The sequence below is a fragment of the Lichenostomus cassidix genome, chromosome 12 (assembly GCF_008360975.1).
Source record: "Lichenostomus cassidix isolate B80296 chromosome 12, HeHo_3.0, whole genome shotgun sequence".
Classification (NCBI taxonomy): Eukaryota; Metazoa; Chordata; class Aves; order Passeriformes; family Meliphagidae; genus Lichenostomus; species Lichenostomus cassidix.
In genome coordinates this window covers 76,883-94,997 of record NC_139493.1, presented here as the reverse complement: position 1 = coordinate 94,997, position 18,115 = coordinate 76,883, and the positions used below count along the sequence as shown (strand labels likewise).

General features: G+C 39.9%; 1 protein-coding gene across 2 annotated transcripts in view; it reads right to left on the bottom strand.

Annotated features, from left to right (window-relative positions):
- FGD5 (FYVE, RhoGEF and PH domain containing 5) overlaps positions 1-18,115 on the bottom strand; it is a 76,145-nt gene that overhangs the window by 16,544 nt on the left and 41,486 nt on the right. The window contains exons 7-14 of one of the 2 annotated variants that reach the window (XM_085072170.1): positions 16,633-16,785; positions 16,119-16,203; positions 14,658-14,708; positions 13,075-13,133; positions 10,372-10,443; positions 8,799-8,867; positions 2,390-2,473; positions 691-770 (exon numbers count right to left, since the gene is read on the bottom strand). In XM_085072170.1, the coding sequence (XP_084928296.1) occupies positions 691-770; positions 2,390-2,473; positions 8,799-8,867; positions 10,372-10,443; positions 13,075-13,133; positions 14,658-14,708; positions 16,119-16,203; positions 16,633-16,785 (653 nt within the window). Of the gene's footprint in view, positions 1-690; positions 771-2,389; positions 2,474-8,798; positions 8,868-10,371; positions 10,444-13,074; positions 13,134-14,657; positions 14,709-16,118; positions 16,207-16,632; positions 16,786-18,115 lie in introns of both variants that reach the window. The other variant, XM_085072169.1, reaches the window with a different exon arrangement.

Below are 18,115 nucleotides of genomic sequence, written 5' to 3'. Positions count from 1 at the left end.
TTGCCTAATTACTATTTTCTCCAGCAGTTTTACAGCCATAGGAGTATGAGGTAAGAAGGGAACTTATAAAAGGCAGATGTAACAGATTCCTAGTGTCACAGGGAAAGAATGTGAAAAATGATGGAAAGTATTCAGGCTTCTTATTTCCTTCTCTTTAAGATGTTATCAAGAGCTAATGTCTAATCTTTATGGACTAAAGTAATTAATTGAATTATTTACAGTTTATCAGCATTTGTAATGAATGTTGATTGTGTAATCAAGTACTTAGTCGCTGTCTGCCACAATAGCAGATTGAAATTGAGTTAAAAAAGAATGAGACACCATTTCAGTCTTGGGTATTGGCTGGACTAATCTAGAGATACAACTCTAGAATGTAACACCCTCTTGTGTTCGTTTTACTTGGCCCAATTTTTGGTAGTGGGGGGGCCACAAAGAAGGCTCTTGTGAGAAGCTTCTGGAAGTTTCCACAATGTCCGGCAGAGCCAATCCCTGATGGCTCTGAAGATGATGGACATGCCGCTGGCCAAGCCTGGGCCAGTTGGAGAGGTTGGTTATGCCTCTGTGAAGATATATTTAAGAATAAATCAAAACAAAGAGTGCATACATTCTCCACCAAAGATGTTGTAGATGCCTGGCATTTGGCCAGGGTCAAACCACGACACCTCTGCCATGCACATTTGGGAACAGTACCTTGCTGACAGGGTCAGGCAATGTTCATCATATTCAATCTTCAGGATGTTTTGGACTTTCTCAATCACTGGGCGACTGACCTAGAAACAAATGCCATGAACATGAATGTGGATATGAGTTAGACTGCTTATATCCAGTACACCATACAAGTCTCAGTGCATGTCTTCTCTGATATCCCAACTGTCTGTTTCGTATTTCAATGCAAAGAGATGGGCATTAGGGTATTTTGTATTGCTGTTGAAATGAGGAAAGATATCTATTTCCATATGATGGTGGTGCTGAAGGAAAAACAATCACATCACCCAGCCTATAAGGATAAAGTATCTATGAGGGTTCAGTTTTAATATGACAAGCTTAGGCAATGTTTAGTTTGACATGTGTCAGAGCATTTTGGTCTATGCTTATGATAGAATAATGAATAGAAATCACTTTTTTTCTGACATGCAGGCATTATATAGTGAAGTACTTCAGTGAATGCCTGTCTGTAGCAAGGCTCTTAAAGAGAAAAAAAAAAAAAGCCAACTTAAAAGCTATAGCTCAGCTAAAATATTTTCCCTACCATGTAGTGTACTAATAGCCTGCTAATAGCAGCCAGTGAAGAGAAACATAACTTCATGGTTTCATACATTTTTATTAACAAGCATCATTACGCTAGTTACTCAGTGTTTCAAATGTACCTTGGTAAATACACGCTCGGCAACTCCTTTACACTTGACAGTAGAATATTCTGGTAATTCCTAGGAATTGCTGGGATTCCTGAGTTAGTTTTAAACTCTTGGGTCCCTGGGGGGATGAGCCTCCCACCTTTTCACAACACCTTAACCTTCCCATGTCATTCCACTGGTATTAATGATTAGTAATTCTCATCTTGTGTGTTTTCTAGATTGTCAGACTCCTGACTTGTCACTTCAAACCCTCTTTCACATAAATACGACTTGGAATATTAGCTATAAAAGAGTTATGAAGGTTCTTGGCAGAAGGTATGTCATGAATGGCTAGGTAAGAAGCAAAGACCCCTTTGGTCCAGTATTTCCTGTTGCACAGGTACTGGTGCCAATGAATACTTAGGGAAAGAGTATAAGGACAGATTAATTTTGTCCAGTAAGGACAGATCAATTGTGTCTGAAATTTATAAACTTACTGAAGAAGAAACTGCTTTTGTATCACTGCATGAAATTGGTCCCAATACACCTTTTCTCCATAAAGCTGGCTGATTGCTTTTTGAACCCATTAATGCTTTTGATGAAATTAGTTAAAAGGCATATGAAAACCAGGCTTGTGTAAATTTTGAGTAGCAGGAGTTTAAAAACAGGCAGACTAAGCTCTAGTGAATATATTGAAAGGAACAATCATGCATTGGCTGGAGACAAAATGGGGTAATAAATTTTTTCTGTTTCCTATTTAATGATCAGAGGGGAACTCTGAATTTGGCTTGTATTATTTACAAATACAATAATTTTTGTATTTGGCTTGTATTATTTATGCAGCCTGAATAAGATTGTCATACTAAGTCACAGACTTAATCTTTTTATGTTTGTTTTATATCATTTTTCCTTCTGTCTCCTGTAAGAGACAAGGTAATGCCCTGTTAACAGGTCCATCCCCTCTTTCCCCTGCTGGATACAAGACAGAAACCAGCAAAGCACTAACAGCTCACTATAAAACTTTAATTCAAGCTTATAATACAGATAAGTATTACCTTCATGCCTGACAGAGCCAAGGTGTTTTTCAGTCGGTATTTGCCATCCTTCTGGGGATATGTGTACAGCAGGACATCATTCATCTATATGAAAAGAAAGACAAAATCAATAATTTGCAATATGGCTTGCAGGCCTGCCTGTGTATTACTCCAGGGAAGGATCCCCAGAACAAGCTGTAACTTGATGAATTGCTGGGCCTGTTACTGAAGACAGGCACAAGCAACACAGCTTAGATCAAAACATGCATTTCCACAACAGTCCAGGGAGTTTGCATCCAGAGCTTTATTTCTTACCAATTTTGACTGTTGCTAATGGCTAAGCAAGTAGAGAATCAGCTCTTTTTTTATCCAGCATGGGTGAAACAGCCTCTAGGTTTTAAATGCTATGACATATTCAAGTTGGGAAGTCAGGTTCCGCATTTACTACCTGACAATACCAACTAATAGCGGGATGCTGCAGGTCTGACTCCCCTGGGGATCCTTTGACAATGAAGCTTCAGTAAGGCTGCATATAGGGCTGGCTTTTGCAGACTTCCATCTTCTGGACAAAAAAGGAAGTGGAGGTCAAGAGAGGTGCCACAGTCTGAAGGAATGATTCAAGGAGGAATGGTTTGGATATTGGAGAGTAGTAACTGTACTTCACTGCTGGCAAAACTCACCCAGACATCTGACAGCTTTGCTGGGTCCATGGCTGCAGCAGAGATGATGGAAGGGCAAAAATGAGAAACTTTTTTTCATTTTATGAGGAAAAGGAATCTGACCGTAACACCCCATATATCTCCGTAGGTCTCACAGCTTGTTGTACAATGCATGTTTTTCGAACAGCTACATACTAAATGGGATCAGATCTTCCCCACTGAGTGCCTAACTTAATCATAGGCATTATCACAACCTTTAACCTTGATGCCAACAAATAAAAGAAACAGTGGAACTGGACCTTGTAGGTCTTTCCTGAGCTCTCCTTCCCTTACTACTAGAAGGAGTAGCAGTATTGGTGGCTTTAGCATTGCCAAAGTGACGTCTGTCTGCATGAGTTCCTTGCTTTACTTGAGTGACCAGGTCACGTTCTCTTGCTGTCTTTCCCAGGCTTCTCACATCAGTACCTATTTGCATACACTCAGTCAGACCCTTGACTACTGTACTGGGATACTATGAACAAAGATTGCAAGGCAATGTGAAGCCAAGAAAATGAAGGAATGATTTGGCACTAAAATATTGTATCCCTCATGACTTGAATTACTGAGGCCCTGATAGTACTGCCGGACCACCTGAAAGTGCTGGTACAAAATTTTCACTAATTTGCTTGCCTGAAAAACAAAAGAGAGAGTGGAGCCTTTTGGATGTTCTCTTAAAAGGTCATAGTTCAGTTTTCTTACAGAACAGGAACAATGTTAAAAGAAAAATTACATGGAATCAATACTCATGGCATTAATTCCTTATCACCTTGGACTTAACAGCCAAATGGTTGTTGCCTTTATTAGGACATGAATTCACTCATGGACACCAGATCATTAAGTAGCTGTCTGAGTCACAGCAAAACAGGCTTATATGCTTTAGTAGTACATCTTTCAAATGCAGATTCCAGTTAAAATAAGGCAAAACATACTGGAGTGACTTTCCCCAAAATTTTTGCCTCAAATTTTACTACTTTTCAAAATCAAATTCAGTTTATTGAGTGGGAGCAGCCAATATTTTTGTAGAAAATACTGAAACATTTCATTCCAGTATTTTAACAAAAAAACCCTCCCATCCTCTCTTGCACTGGATACTCTACTGTGTATTTCTCTTTGTCCTTCTAATAAGTCTTAACTCCTTTAAAGCTCTTTAAGAGAGTTGAAGGGAGTCTTTCATGTAACAGTTTAAAGTGCTTCTAATATAACTCTTGTCAGCTGAGGATATAAAAACATACTATCAACTCATAATAGTAGTGTTATGTTCTCTGCAGTCTAAAGTTGGAGCAACAACACAACAGAATTTCCTTAGGATGTGGTGACAGATTGCTTTTGTCACATCACAAATTGATAATAAAAGCTGATCTTGCAGTGTCTCAGAAATCTGCACTAGAAGAGATGGACTGCTAGAACCCTCAGGGATGTTCCCACAAGTCCTTGGGCTTCACACACACTTCTTGTTTGCCAGAATACTTTGGGATTCCCAGACTGCTCAGAATTTGATATTGGAGCACATATCCTTATTCTGCACTGCTCCATGCACACACATGTTCCCCAAAACAACAGCTGACAACACAGAGAAAGAAGGATATGTCGCTTTTTTAATTCCCTTTTCTTCTGTTGCTACCTTTCTTTCTCCCCTTTCTTGTTGTAATTCCCTCTGTTGTGATGGGTACTCAGTAACATTAGAGTCAGTGCAAGTTCTCTAACCTATAGTGTTCAAGTGTATTGATCCAAACAAGCTTACACCCTGCCGAACTGCTGGCATCACTGTAATGTACTCTCTGTCCAAAGCTTCTACCACATGTTTGGTTTTTCTGAATGTTTTAAAGGCTAGTTAATTATGAACCCTGTCTTCTTCTATTCAAGTCTGAATTAAACATCCCCTGAGTCTCAGTGGAGAAGTCTGAATATGTGCTGGAGCTGCGTTTTCCAAGCTGTGACTCCAAAAGTCTCCTATACTCCAACCCTGCCAGATAGAGCATTAAACAATCTCCCATTTGATAGCAGCTTCCTGCAACCCATTTGCAACACAACAGGCCCCTGTAGAGAAATTCTTAGAAGGGTGAGATAAGAGACAGGCTCTGAGTTGCAAAGTCTTGTGGCTGGGGGGCAGTTAGGGAACCTGCCAGTGTCAGCAGCCCATGCTGTGCTGCACAGAGGCCACAACATCCTTGTAAACAGAGACTGGACTCAGGAAACAGACACACAGCAAAAATCATGAAACATCCTGCCAGGAAACATCAGATTAAACAATACCATCAGCCTGCACAAAACAGCCAGCTCAAGTAACATTATGATACACACCACATACACCCGCAGAAATGTATTCCCATCAAAAGCCCTGAAATTTGTCTTTGCATTGTCATGCCTGTATGGGCTGTGCACAGACCTACATTGCTTCTTATGGGCAGATACATATTCAGAGCATAAGCATGCACACTACTAAAGCATACCTTGAAAAAACAGGCCAAGTAGGAGCCTGGCACACACCCAAGTTTTACAGCATATCCTAACTACAACTTCAGTTTGATGGACTCATCTCCTGGGATGTGTAGGGATTAAATTCTCAGGGGTATTGTCCAGTGTATACTCTTGCTCTGAAATTCTCTCCAGGTCCTGGTCTTGATTTAGCTTCAAGTCAGAGTAAGTTCGCTACTAAGAACTTCAGAAAATGCTGTTCACATAAAATTCCAGTTTGGATAGCAATGGTAAATACACTTATTTCATCAAAGCTAAGCCAAACTACACCTATACATAACTTCTGGTGATCTTTTCAAATTGCTGCTGACATATGAAGCTTTAAAAAAAAGTTCTGAAATGTTTGTTTTTTTATTAATACATAAACCTGAGTTTTGCAAGTGGCTTTAAAGGATTATAATATGGTCTTTAGAAGACAAAGGATTATAATATGGACCTTTAGGAGATAAAAGCTTTAAACATATGCCAGTTTTAAGTGACAGTGTTTAGGATTATTCTAGTTTTAGGGTTTTGGGATGGGTTTTTCTTCCACAGTATCCTCAGGCATTAGAATCAAGACAGCACTGACAGAGGGAAGGATATTTTCATGCAGTCGTGGCCGGTAGTAGAAGGTGTTGGCAGTGGTGGTTGGTAGGGCCTTAAGACTGATGCAATAAGCATGTTATATACCAAGATGAAAATACATTGATGTAGCTATGTAATACATTGACATAGCTATGTAATGCACTAACATACTATGTAATGTATTGACAGGCTAAATAGTCCTTTAAGCAGTGCAGGAGTGGTAATGGCATGCACAGTGGTGGTACCACTGAGAATCCATAGCAATAGTAGTGACAAGCAGATAATGCAAGACCATTCAGATGTTAATGCAAGAATTATGATACTCCACAATAACTGTCCTTTAATTTCACCATACGTGGAATTGCTTTGCAACCTGAGGAGCATTCATAGTGGAGGAGACTGGACTAAAGAAAAAAACACTGAACCCAAAGGTAGATATTTGCCAATAAGTTTCAAAGATCTAATCACCCTCTCTCTGCTCCTACAGGAGATATAACACAGGAAGCCTGAAGTGATTGTAACTTCAGTGTGCTAGACCAGGAAAGAAGCCAGGTTTATGTATCTCTTGGTTCTTGAAAGTGCCCATTGTGGTTTAATCGAGCTCCACCACATTCTTTGCATGACAGCACATTTGGACACAGTTTGCCTTGCTGACTGGAAGGAAGAAAAACCCCACTTTTTCTGTATACTGAGTGCATCTATTAACAAGACATTGGTTACTCTAGTATCTCCACACTTCCCTTTTTGCACTTAATATTTTTGAGCATCTGAACTTTCCCCAGGAACAGTTCCTAAACTAGAAAGTGCCAGAAACTAATTTCTGTACTTGCTTTGTTCCAGTAATAGTTTTGGTGTCTTGACCTTCAAGCTGATACAACCATTTTTGATGATTTGAAATTTATATAAGTTTATCCCAAGTTTAAATTATTTTCCTCTCAATGTTTATTACCAACCTGATTAGCAGTTAAAATTGCTACGTTTGTTACACTTCGGTATTTGCCACAGTAGTGGGTTATGATGGCAGTTAGGAACACACTGGAAGACAAAAGGGTAACAATGCCTCGGAATTTTGTGTCAGCTTTAGCCACAATTCCAAAATATTTTTGAATATCAGCAAAGGCACGGGTTTTACAAGAGAGATCAGTAGGGATGTGCTTATCATCTGTTATTAAGTGGTTATCAGTAGACTTCAGAGTTACTACTGCTTAGAACTTGTTTCTTAAGACCAGTGCATGGAGATTCTGGCATATCCTTTTACTCTTGACTGCAACAAAGTTATGAGTTTGACGTTTATTGCAGTTGTTACAGTCCATTGATGTTCACCCAGTAAAACAGAACTGCAGCTATCTCATATTTGAAGATTTGGGTGAAATCCATCATTTTCAGTACATGAAAGTCTGAATTTTCACAAAAACCACTGAAACCATCAAAAAGTGCAGCACCAGTACTATGTCCCATCCCATCTGATCTTTGATTATGACTGCAATATGTGATTGAAGAGGGAAAAAAGCTTGTTCATCCCCTTATGCACAAATAGGAGTTAGTAATAAGAGGGAGAAATAAGGATTAATGGCTTCTGTAATAAGCCATCTCTTGTCCTTGCAATGATCCCATGGTGAAAAGCTTTCAATACTTAAAGGCCACAGCAAATACATATTCCAGGCATATAAGCCCTTCATTTTAAAATAAATTCTGCAAGCAATATTTTAATGTTAGTAAGAGCAGTAATGCTCAGTTCACTAGGGATTTTTTCTGTGAAGGAGCTCTAAAGAATTTTTCAAACATTAACAGGTAAGCAGGTAAAAAAGTCCTAAGACACAGGCAAGTCTCACATTCCCCTTCATATTGATAAGTGCATAAAAATACCTGTGGTTACACAATAAGCTACTTGAAAATCTGAGAAAAGAGCTCAGGAGCCTGGAGTCTCAGTACTCTCTAGCTGCTCAATGGAGTGTATAAAGCAAAATAGAAAGCATGAGTGTTCATAGTATGTCTCCAAAACAGTGGGGTTTTGTCTGTTCTGATTTGCAAATACTTGCAATTGTTGCAGTAGGCTTGTGGGCCTTTGTAAAGGGTATTCCAGCCACGTGATGAAAGGTCCATTTTTCTCAACCATCCTAGAAGAATGCTGCAAACTTTACTCTAATCCAGAGGAAGCTGGAGCTGTGTATTTAGAGGAACTACACTGAGGCAATGCACACAGTTATCAGGTAATTTACATATATGTGGACAGCAGGAGCTAAAACCCTGTCCTTCAGGGTTGTATCAAAGATACAAATCCCTCCCAAGTGTGATCAAAGAAAGTTTTCAGCTACTTTAGCAGTAGGGTATTCTCTCTTGCTTCTGATTAAATCTAAGGTCTTAGGACTTCCAAGTGTGAAGCTTAATTCCAGAAGGTGTTCAGGAGCTCCCATCATCCCAATCCCCTTGAAAATTTGCACTTCTTTGCAAAATTATGTCCTGGTGAAGGCTGTATGCAACTGTAGCACAACTGGAGGGTCGCACAGCCTGTATTTCTGTATGTGGGGCCAATGGTTCAGGTGTGAAAGGGCTACAGCTACCAACAGGAACTAACTCACCACACCACTGTTGATGGTTAAATGACTTGCAGCCTGAAATCTGTCAGGGTTCATCGTTGCATAAATGCATGGAAAGATATGAGAGAGATGCTAAAAACATAAAAGAAATCTTACCAAGAACAAGTGCCGAGGATGCCTGTTTTTGCCAGAGACTTTCATCAGTGTTCCCTCTTTAACAAAGAGCTGAAGGAGAAAACAGCAGATTGTAATCCTGAGACTTCATTCTGAACTATGCTGAGAATAAAGAATATTTCTCCTGGGGAAAGAGCCCCTCCAACCCCATTCATCAGCACAAGAAGAGATAGAGAACCTCAGCATTTGTTTCCAGCTTTACTCCTTATGATCTGGTTTAGTCTTTGCTTGGGTTAGCTCTGCTGCCCTTCATGGCTTGCATTTGTGTCAGTAAAAAATGGGTTTGAAACCCACTTGTCCTCAGCCCACTGTTCCTGCACTGTGGTCTGTTCTCAGAGGTGACTGTCACAGACTGCAAAGCTAACATGTAATGGGCTTTGGAAAAGAATTCTTGTCTTTAAAAGTCCTCTAAAACAGACAGACCAAGAGAAAAGCTGAAACCTTGGGTTTTAGAATGCTACACCCACTTAACTATACCTGCATATATTATTTGTACAATTTCGCAAGCACAATACTTTTTCAGTCCATCTTGTTACTATGTATCTAGGTAGGACTGCATATGTAAGCAGCTAAACCAGCACACTAGAACTTCATAGCAGTAATGTTTGAAAAAGTCTGCCATAACTGGACTGCAATAGTGGATTAACAATCATCTGCTCTTTTCAGATGGAGAACAGAATCTGGTGTAGTTTTCCACTCTAGAACAGTTTATAATCAAAGAGACCAATCCTGCAGATTTTGCATGCTGGGCTTTGCAGAATTTGTTAAAGCATTACCTGGTAAGGGCAAGTGAGAATACTGATGTTAGAGAGAAAAACCAAGGTTGACTGCAGTGTTTGGCTGATAAGTATTCTCACGTTACGAGTATGCATGCCTTGAAAATTGCTTCATTAATTTTGTTAGATATTGGTGGACTGAAGGGGAATTCAGAGCTGGAGAACTCAAGAAAGTAATCTTTTGAAGCATAGAGGCATGATGGAGGTGAGGAAACTGGACAGGTTTGAAAGCCAGAAGAAGAAATTTGCATATGATGTGGATAGCAAGACAGAGCTGTACACCTTCTCACATTTCTGTCGATGTGTTGCTTAAAAACAGTGTCTTGTATTAAAAGCATCATGGAGAAATGGTGAAAATATAAATTTGAAAACAAATTAATTGCCCTGATTTAAGGTTCTTACCCAGCGATATAAAGCACAGAGCCTTTCCAGGCTGCAAGCAATTCCTGCTAGAGTTGCAGCCTTTCAACAGGAGTATATAAGGAGGACAGCAGTAGCTCCATCAATATACACTGCACTTGGGGGTGGCTGAGGACAGCTGAAGTGAAAAGACAGATGGCTGCTCTGTGTAAAAGCAGAGACAATGCATGTCTTTCCCAGCCAGACCTTCTTTTTGTGCACTGCCAGAATGATGTTTTTCTACACAAACCGGTACTCCAACTTGTATCACAGTAGCTCAGTAAACAACATCTGTAGACGTCTGAAACGTGGCCATTCACACAGAGGTTGCTGGACAGAACCATTGCTCTAACCAGCATAAGTCTGCCTGCAGCACTCACCCTTCCTGGCTGGAGGAGGCCGGTCTGCCCTCTCACGCTGTGCTCAATGTGTACTAGCTTCTGCAAATTTTCCTGGGAGAGAGAAACAGCACTTAGAAGACTGCATGGAGACTGTTTTTATACAAGCAGGCAAATCTTCCCTCACCCCTCCTCACCATTTTATTTCTTTAGAACTGATATTACAGAATTAAGTTTCGGAGAGCACAGAGACCATGGATTCTACACTCTGAAATGAAATGAAATCCTCTTTTTCATCCGCAGAAAAAGCAGTGTCCTCCTGTGCGCACACTCATGCCAGTGCTAGTACTACTCATTTGGGTTTCTACAAGAGTGAGAGAAGTTGCAGCAGCCCAGCTTTTCTCAGGACTGCTGGCAGAGGCGCCTGTTGAAATGCCTATGTAAGCAATATGGACACATGTTCACCAGGAAACAGAGAGAGAAGTATTGAACTCATTTCCTGAAGGAAGTGAAACAGCCATCACATGTGAAGGATAATTGTTTATCTGGGAAGGTAGACAGCTGTGGGAGAGTATAGTTTCCTTACAGCTCCCCTAAATTCCCTGTTTATATAGCTTTCTTCCTTGGTCTATCTTAGTTTTCTTTCTTTGAAAGAAAACTATCATAAGTTTTCTTTCAAAGCTCCTTCACAATCCCACAATTAAGGAATAAAAACAAAGTTCCACCCAGATAGTACTGCAGATGTGGGTGTCAGAATTTCTGCTGTGGCCATTTTATCAGTGAACTGCAGCTTCCATCATTTTATCATGATGTCTATGCAGCAGGAACGCCTCCCCAGGGAATTCACCAGCTATTAATAGCAACAGTGATTTATAGCTCTTAGCATCTCAGAGCCGCTAACAGATTGTAGACATTGAGTGTGATACAAACCGTGTTTAGTTCATCTCCTGGAATTAAAGATAGACATGATACTCTGTGGTGATGGTGTGTCTTGAGCATCTATTTGTACATCTGTAAACTGAAAGCAATATTTTCCTACCTGGTGAAAATGCTGTGGAGATAGTTATAGTCATTATGTGCTTGAAAATCCTAGTTTAATAGTTCCCAGGAAAAACTGCTAGAGCCTTATTATGACAAAACAAACAAAAAAAAGCTAATAATGGGTCATTGGTATTCTGTAGAAAATGTAGATCATAATTCAGTGCTCCTATGAGATTTTTGGAGTGTAGTTTGACGAGCTGGTATGTGGCTAAAAGAAATCTTCCTCCTTCCAGGTATATGCCAAGTCTAAATTATTTCTTCTTCTAAATTATTTTTTACCCATTTACAGGTACATGACAATTTATTAACACTCTAAACTGAGTGGCATTGTTCAGTTTCTTCTGTAACGTGAGCAATTATTTGCTTTTACCTTTTCTTCTTTTTTTAAAACCGAGAGAAAGAGAAGTCCTGGTTGTGGCTTTTGCAGCTGGGATGTTAACTCAGGAGGACAACCTCTGATTTTGTAGAAAATTGAACTTTGTTTTTAATGAACTTGTGCCTTCACAAAAACCCCCATATTCACAGAGATGGGAAAGAAGGAAATTTTGTTTCATCTCTTCCATGCCACAATTTTGAAAAAGAGATCTGCTCTGATGATAAAAAATAAGTGTAAAAATCTATTTGGAATCTGTGATGAAATTATTCTAAAACAGACATAACAGATTGCATTTATCTTTGTGATAAAACTCTAGGCTTGTTAGACATCCTTCCGGCAATCTACATCTGTTCTCTCATCTTTGTAATCAAATAGTGTGTTCTTCCCTAACAATTCATGTGCATTCACTTTTTCAACCTTAAAATCCTACCTGAAAACAAGCACTTACTAAGAAGATTGATATTTTGCTCCTTTCCTTTATCCGCATTGATGTGATGATGCTACATGTGATGTTTTTTCTCTTTGTCTCCTGATTTTCATGTTTTGATGCCTGAATGATAATTAACAACCCTCTTTCTGCTCAGGAAATGAAATAATAAAGAAGTGAGTTGAATGCCATCTGTAATTAGCTATAGTGTTTGCAATGCCAAAGAGCTCTTTAATTTAGTAAAGGCACGGCAAAATTCCAATGTAGGATGTTAAATCCAGCAATGTTCAAATGAGAAGTAAAATGCGAAAGGTATCCCAACATATCATACATTCCCAATAACTTGAAAACCCTGTCACCCAATGTAATAAATATTTTTCTTTGGAAAACTATATAACTTATTTAGATACCTAAATCTGAATTCAGACATAATTCTAACCTATGAAAGGTTTGGCCAGTCTGGTTGTGTGATAATTTTCAAGATTATAAATCTTCTGAAGTAAAATGAGATTCCAGAATTGTGGAAAAATTATGTAAATGAGCTCAGATTCTATCTTTGATAGATTTGATAGTGCATTTGAACATTCTATATGTAAAAACATCCCAGTCTAGAAGAAGAAAATTCCCACCTCTTCCTTCATTGCTCCACATAGCATTTCAGCTACCCCAAGAGGGAAAAGACCCCTTTGTGCTACTGACTATGGTGTCTTACGTCTTGCACAGCTACACTAAAGGGCATGGACCAGCTCCATATCTGCAGTACTGTAAATCAGATGTATATAAGCCCTGGAGTCTTGTCTTGGGGGAGGCTTCATAATTTAGCAGACATATATATTCACTTGAACAAATGTGTAGAAAACACCCTATTGACCAGGAGAGCATGTGTCGTGATAGGACTCACCGCTTGGAGCATGCTGTCATTGGCTTGGTCCGTGATTTCAGAAACAATGAATAGGGCAGCTGAGGGATGAAGCAAAATAAACACCATATATCACATAAAACAGTAGGAAAATAAATCAAATCCCCTCTGTTTGCAAGGGCATCCTCTGACTTAGTGACTTTCATAATGCAACTGCCTATCAACCTTGACATGGCACACAGTGCTGCCCCCCTTGCTCCCTTCATCATTCTCTGCACATACTTGTGCTGACACAGAGAGCTTATGAGGTCCCTTTTAAGCACCTAGCATGGCACTAAATCTTTTTACCATGTTTTCTAGTTGCAGATTTTTGTCAATGTCTTGTGGTATAGAGAGATGAATATAACCCAACCTTAGGCACCAAATAGTATGGCAGTTTAAGGTGTACCACTTACTGCTGAGGGAGAAGACATGTCATTCCTTTCTGACAGAAATATGTATGAAGTGGTGACATGAATTAACTCCTGGAGTTTTTGCTGGCAAATAACCTGGGCTAGGACATGTTTGCTGGCACTGAGAGCAGTGGCATAACATGGCTCAGGTCCCTATTTCGTATTCCTTCCCCTGTGGCACAGGGCTTTCTATCAATTTCTGGCCATAACCTGGGAGCATGCTAGCCATTGCTGACCAGAAATGGGACAAGTATCTGCTAACTACAAACAAGGTAGGCAATTGTGGTCAGAGGGCTTCAGTGTCTTGCCCTGCTATTGTTTAAATTACTGGTATAGCTGTAGTTCTACTGCCAGTGACTACAGTCTTAAATCTTGCATGAGTCTCTGCTCCTGGTCAGAAGAGACTCACTTTCAGTCAACCATTGACTTTATTGCTATGTGTTGGTTTGGATTTACAATCAGTGTAAGAGGGGTGAACTGGTTTCATTAATACTATGTTATTGCCGCTTACTTCAGCCTGGAAACTACTCCCACAGACACCACAACTAAACCTTGCTTTGACTTCACTGGGAATAAGGGACTTCCGCTTCATCTCTGTCATATGTTGGAAAGGATGGTGTTAGGAGTAGATTTGTTCTTGATTTTGCAGAACTGATTTTTATGCAATGTCTTTCAACTTTCTGTAGCTTTAGGGAATCCAAAATACAGACACGCGATTCAAACCTCCTGGGTTTCTTCCAAATTCACAGAGCACAGCAGACATGCTGTAGATGATGGTACACAATCAAGAAGGGGGAGCTATCCAAATTGACTTTACAATAACCAAGTCAAATATGCACAAAGCCAAAGAGGACTAGGATTTCCTTAATGACCAGGGCAGAACCACAGTGTCTGCATTATGCCTGTATAGATGATATTTTCTTCTTCCAAAAGTTCCATCACATCAAAACTATAGGAAGCCCATGAGTTTCAATGAAAAAAAAAAAAAGATAAGATTCTTGTCCTAAATAATTTGTCTAAATCAGTGATCAGTTCTTACAGATTTTACATCTAACTTATTAACGTAAAATCTTGAAAAGAATCATCTTCCATATACTACCAGTATAGAGATCTTGTACCTCTTTAGAAGTAATGTTAGCAAAGCAGAATTTTTCTTCTACCAATTCATTTTACCTTGTGTCGCTTCATATTCTGTAGAATCAGGACAAAGATTGTTCAAGTAATCTGTAGTAAATGATCAAAAAAACACAGATATCCAATAATCAGAATACAGATTGACATAAAATGTGTAGTGTTGTTAGCTAAAACATAAAATCCTAATCACAAAATCCTACACTGGTTGGTGTTGGAAGGGACATTAAGTATCATCTTGTTCCAATCCCTCTGCCATGGGGAGGAACACATTCCAGCAGACCAGGTTGCTCAAAGCCAGTGCAAAGCCTGGGCTTGAGCACTTCCAGGAATGGGGCATCCACAGTAATGTCCCACAGCACTTTATTCCCAAATAATTTAGTGTGTATATAGCCCCTCTTTCCAAAGCAAAACTCATCTTTGATGGTATTTTACTTTGAACATCAGTGCAAGAGCACTGATACAGATTTGAGCTCCTCAGATAACTTGACAGGTATAAATAAATAAACAGTGATAAAAATGTTTCTCAGTCAAGAGAATTGCTGAGTAGCACCACTTTACAAATAATTATTTAAATGAAATCTGTTTTCCCATCTAAACAACTGCTGTTGGCTATATTTATAGTTAGAGTGAGTGAATCATATGATCTTTATGCGCACAGGAAGGAGACACTAGTTCTGTACAAGCAGGGTTCAAATAATTACTACTGAACTCAATCATATTCTGAAAAAAGGTTCTGTAAGACAGATACAATAGTGCTTAGTGAGACAGCAATTATGGTTGCATTATATATAAATATTTAAGCACTGTTTTTTTGGACTTCTTTTCTTGGATCATCTCATTCTGTATCTGGGTCTTTATGCTTTTAAAGACTGTAGTATATGAGCGCTACAGTTTTAAGAGCCTAGTCTGGAAATACTTCATTCTTATCTTGCTGATTAGTCGAGACTCTTAAATTCTGCATACAAGAACTACACCTCTGTGCTGAGAATAGTGCTGTGCATGGGTGTCTGTTTCCTTGCATGTCTTGCCAATACATAGTTCTCTTTCTAGTGCTGTGCCTAGAAAGTCCTAGAAAGTCAGATGTCCCTGGCATCCTGAACTCTACCTGGCTTTTACCTGCATTCTGGAAAGCATCTTCTTGCTGAGGTCACCCGTCTTCTACTGTCTCTGATAACTGCTCTTGACATAATTAAAAATCAAACTTGTTTGTTGGCAGTGAGGTTGATCTCTGCCTCTCCGGATTCACAGAAGCAAAAAGCCATGAAGGAATGGCTAAAAGCACCTGCCTTCACTTTTTTTCTGACCTTTCAACATGGCTGTCCTGCCTCTTCCCAGGCTGCCTGACAGTTCCTGAATCCTGTAAGATATTGAAGTTCCCAGGAAATCCCATACTGCTTGAGCCCTATTTTAGCTGTTTCGGCATCAATATGTAGCACAGTGGAGGCACAGAACATCATGGGAGTGTTTCCTTTGGGTACTTTTGAGAGTGATTTTACTGACCTGTGAGCAGCACATGATACTGGAAGAGACGCTGCACCACTTTCAAAAGCTGGTATTTCACACTGTAAGGGCTGTCACCAGAGCTCTGCTGTCCTCAGTGGAAAGGAAGAAACACAAAGTTTAGGGAGGATGTGAGCTCAGCAGCAAAATGTCTTCTTAGTTATAGTCCTAGTTATTAACTCCAACACATCCTCAAAGAGCTTGATAAGTTAATAAGTGACTGAGAAACCACTCCACCATGTTTCAGCAAAATATGCTCACAGGTCTGTAGATTCACCAACACACATCCTGCATGCACACACACAGGAGTGTGTGGGCAACAGAGACAGAAATGAGAACACACCATGCTCAAGTGAACTTGTCACTTCAGTTTTAGTACCAGGGCTATGAAGAAGACTATACTTCCATTCTACCCTATGTGTGAACACTGGTGGAGTTGCAGAAAAAAAAAAAATTTTAGTAATCCCCATGACAAAGTCATGCATTAGTGCATTTTAAAAAATGTGAGCCTTACCTCAAACTCCTGAATCATGGTAGCCAGTTGGGAATATTTAAGGCATGTTTCATCTAGCAAAGCCAAATTCCTGTCAAACTGCATAATGTATGCTGTGTGGTGATTCAGCCTTAATTTTCTGGAGAGAAAGACATCAGCAACTTTCTGATGTTCCTCCCTAAGGCCACAGGAAGAAAAGAAGTGGCAAATAAACAAACAAATAAATAAATAAAAGTAAAGAAGCGGAGCCATATTTCTTGCTCAGTGTATTAGACCCACAATGGCTCAGCACACAGTGCACCTAAAGCCTAGATTAAACGGCAGGAAAGAGGGAGTGCTTCGGTGAGAGACTGGACAACGCCATGGGCTGATGTAGAATGGGCATGATGCAGAATGTAGAGGGGCTGATCCTTTGGCTGGGCCTCTGCCATAGCAGCACCATGTCCATAGATGCTCCTTTCAGGACATGGTTCCCACTTCTGTAAACACACCTTCCAACTGCTGCAGAGCTTTGAGTACGGTTTGTGGCGGAGAGTATAACATCTGTTGTAATATCAGATCTTCAGCTCTCCTTCACTGCCTGCATCTAAGCACTACCCCACCATCATCTATCTCAGTATCCAGATGCACAGTATTGAAGTATTTACAAAGCATGTACAAGGAGAGAACTGAACAAAATCTGAGTTTGCAAAAGAGTAATCATACTTAACAGAGGAAACTGAATTCCTGGGGATGTCCAGAGCAACAGAGTATCTAGGGGAGCACAGGCATTGGGAAGGGCCTACAGGAATCTTCAAATGTGGTGATGACCTGGGAACATGTGCGAGTGCAGGTCTATAACATATGTAGTTTTGTTGTGTTGGCAGCGTTTGCAATACAGTTCTCTTTTATCCCCAGTGCCACAGAGTAGTTCTGGACAGAACTCTTAGGGCATTTACAGTTGTGTTCCTCTTGTCTTAGGGAACGCACAGCATGCTGTTAGGGTAGGGCTTCTTTAGAACCCAAGTCATTTTAGATCCCAGCTGGAAACACCACTTCTGTTTGTGTTCTAAGTGTATAAATCATAAATAATCGATGACACTTTTTAAGTCTTTCTGCCAATAGTCCCTTGGTGGGCACAAACCAAAACACAATTGCCTTTAGCCTCTCCTTTCCTTGTTGTGTGCTTTGGGAAGTGCAGGGCTGCAAGGAGACAAGTGCTCTGAATTTAGGATTGTTACTGAAAAATTCTCCTCATTTAACTGACTTCCTTAATTGCTCAGTGGCAGTGCAGAAAAAGGGTCATCCATTTTCAGTGACCACTGCCTCCTGGAGTCCAGCACATTGGAGGTGTGGGGCTCCATGGTCCATCATTCAACAGAAGTTGACAGCCTGGCTTAAGTCAGGGGTCTCCTTAATTGAATGAATTTTGGAGCTTTGTCTGTCCTAGTCATGATCTTATTCTCTCATGGAAATACTTTGCCCTGTAAGGTTTGGTAGAGTCCTTCAACAGGCTGCCAGTGTG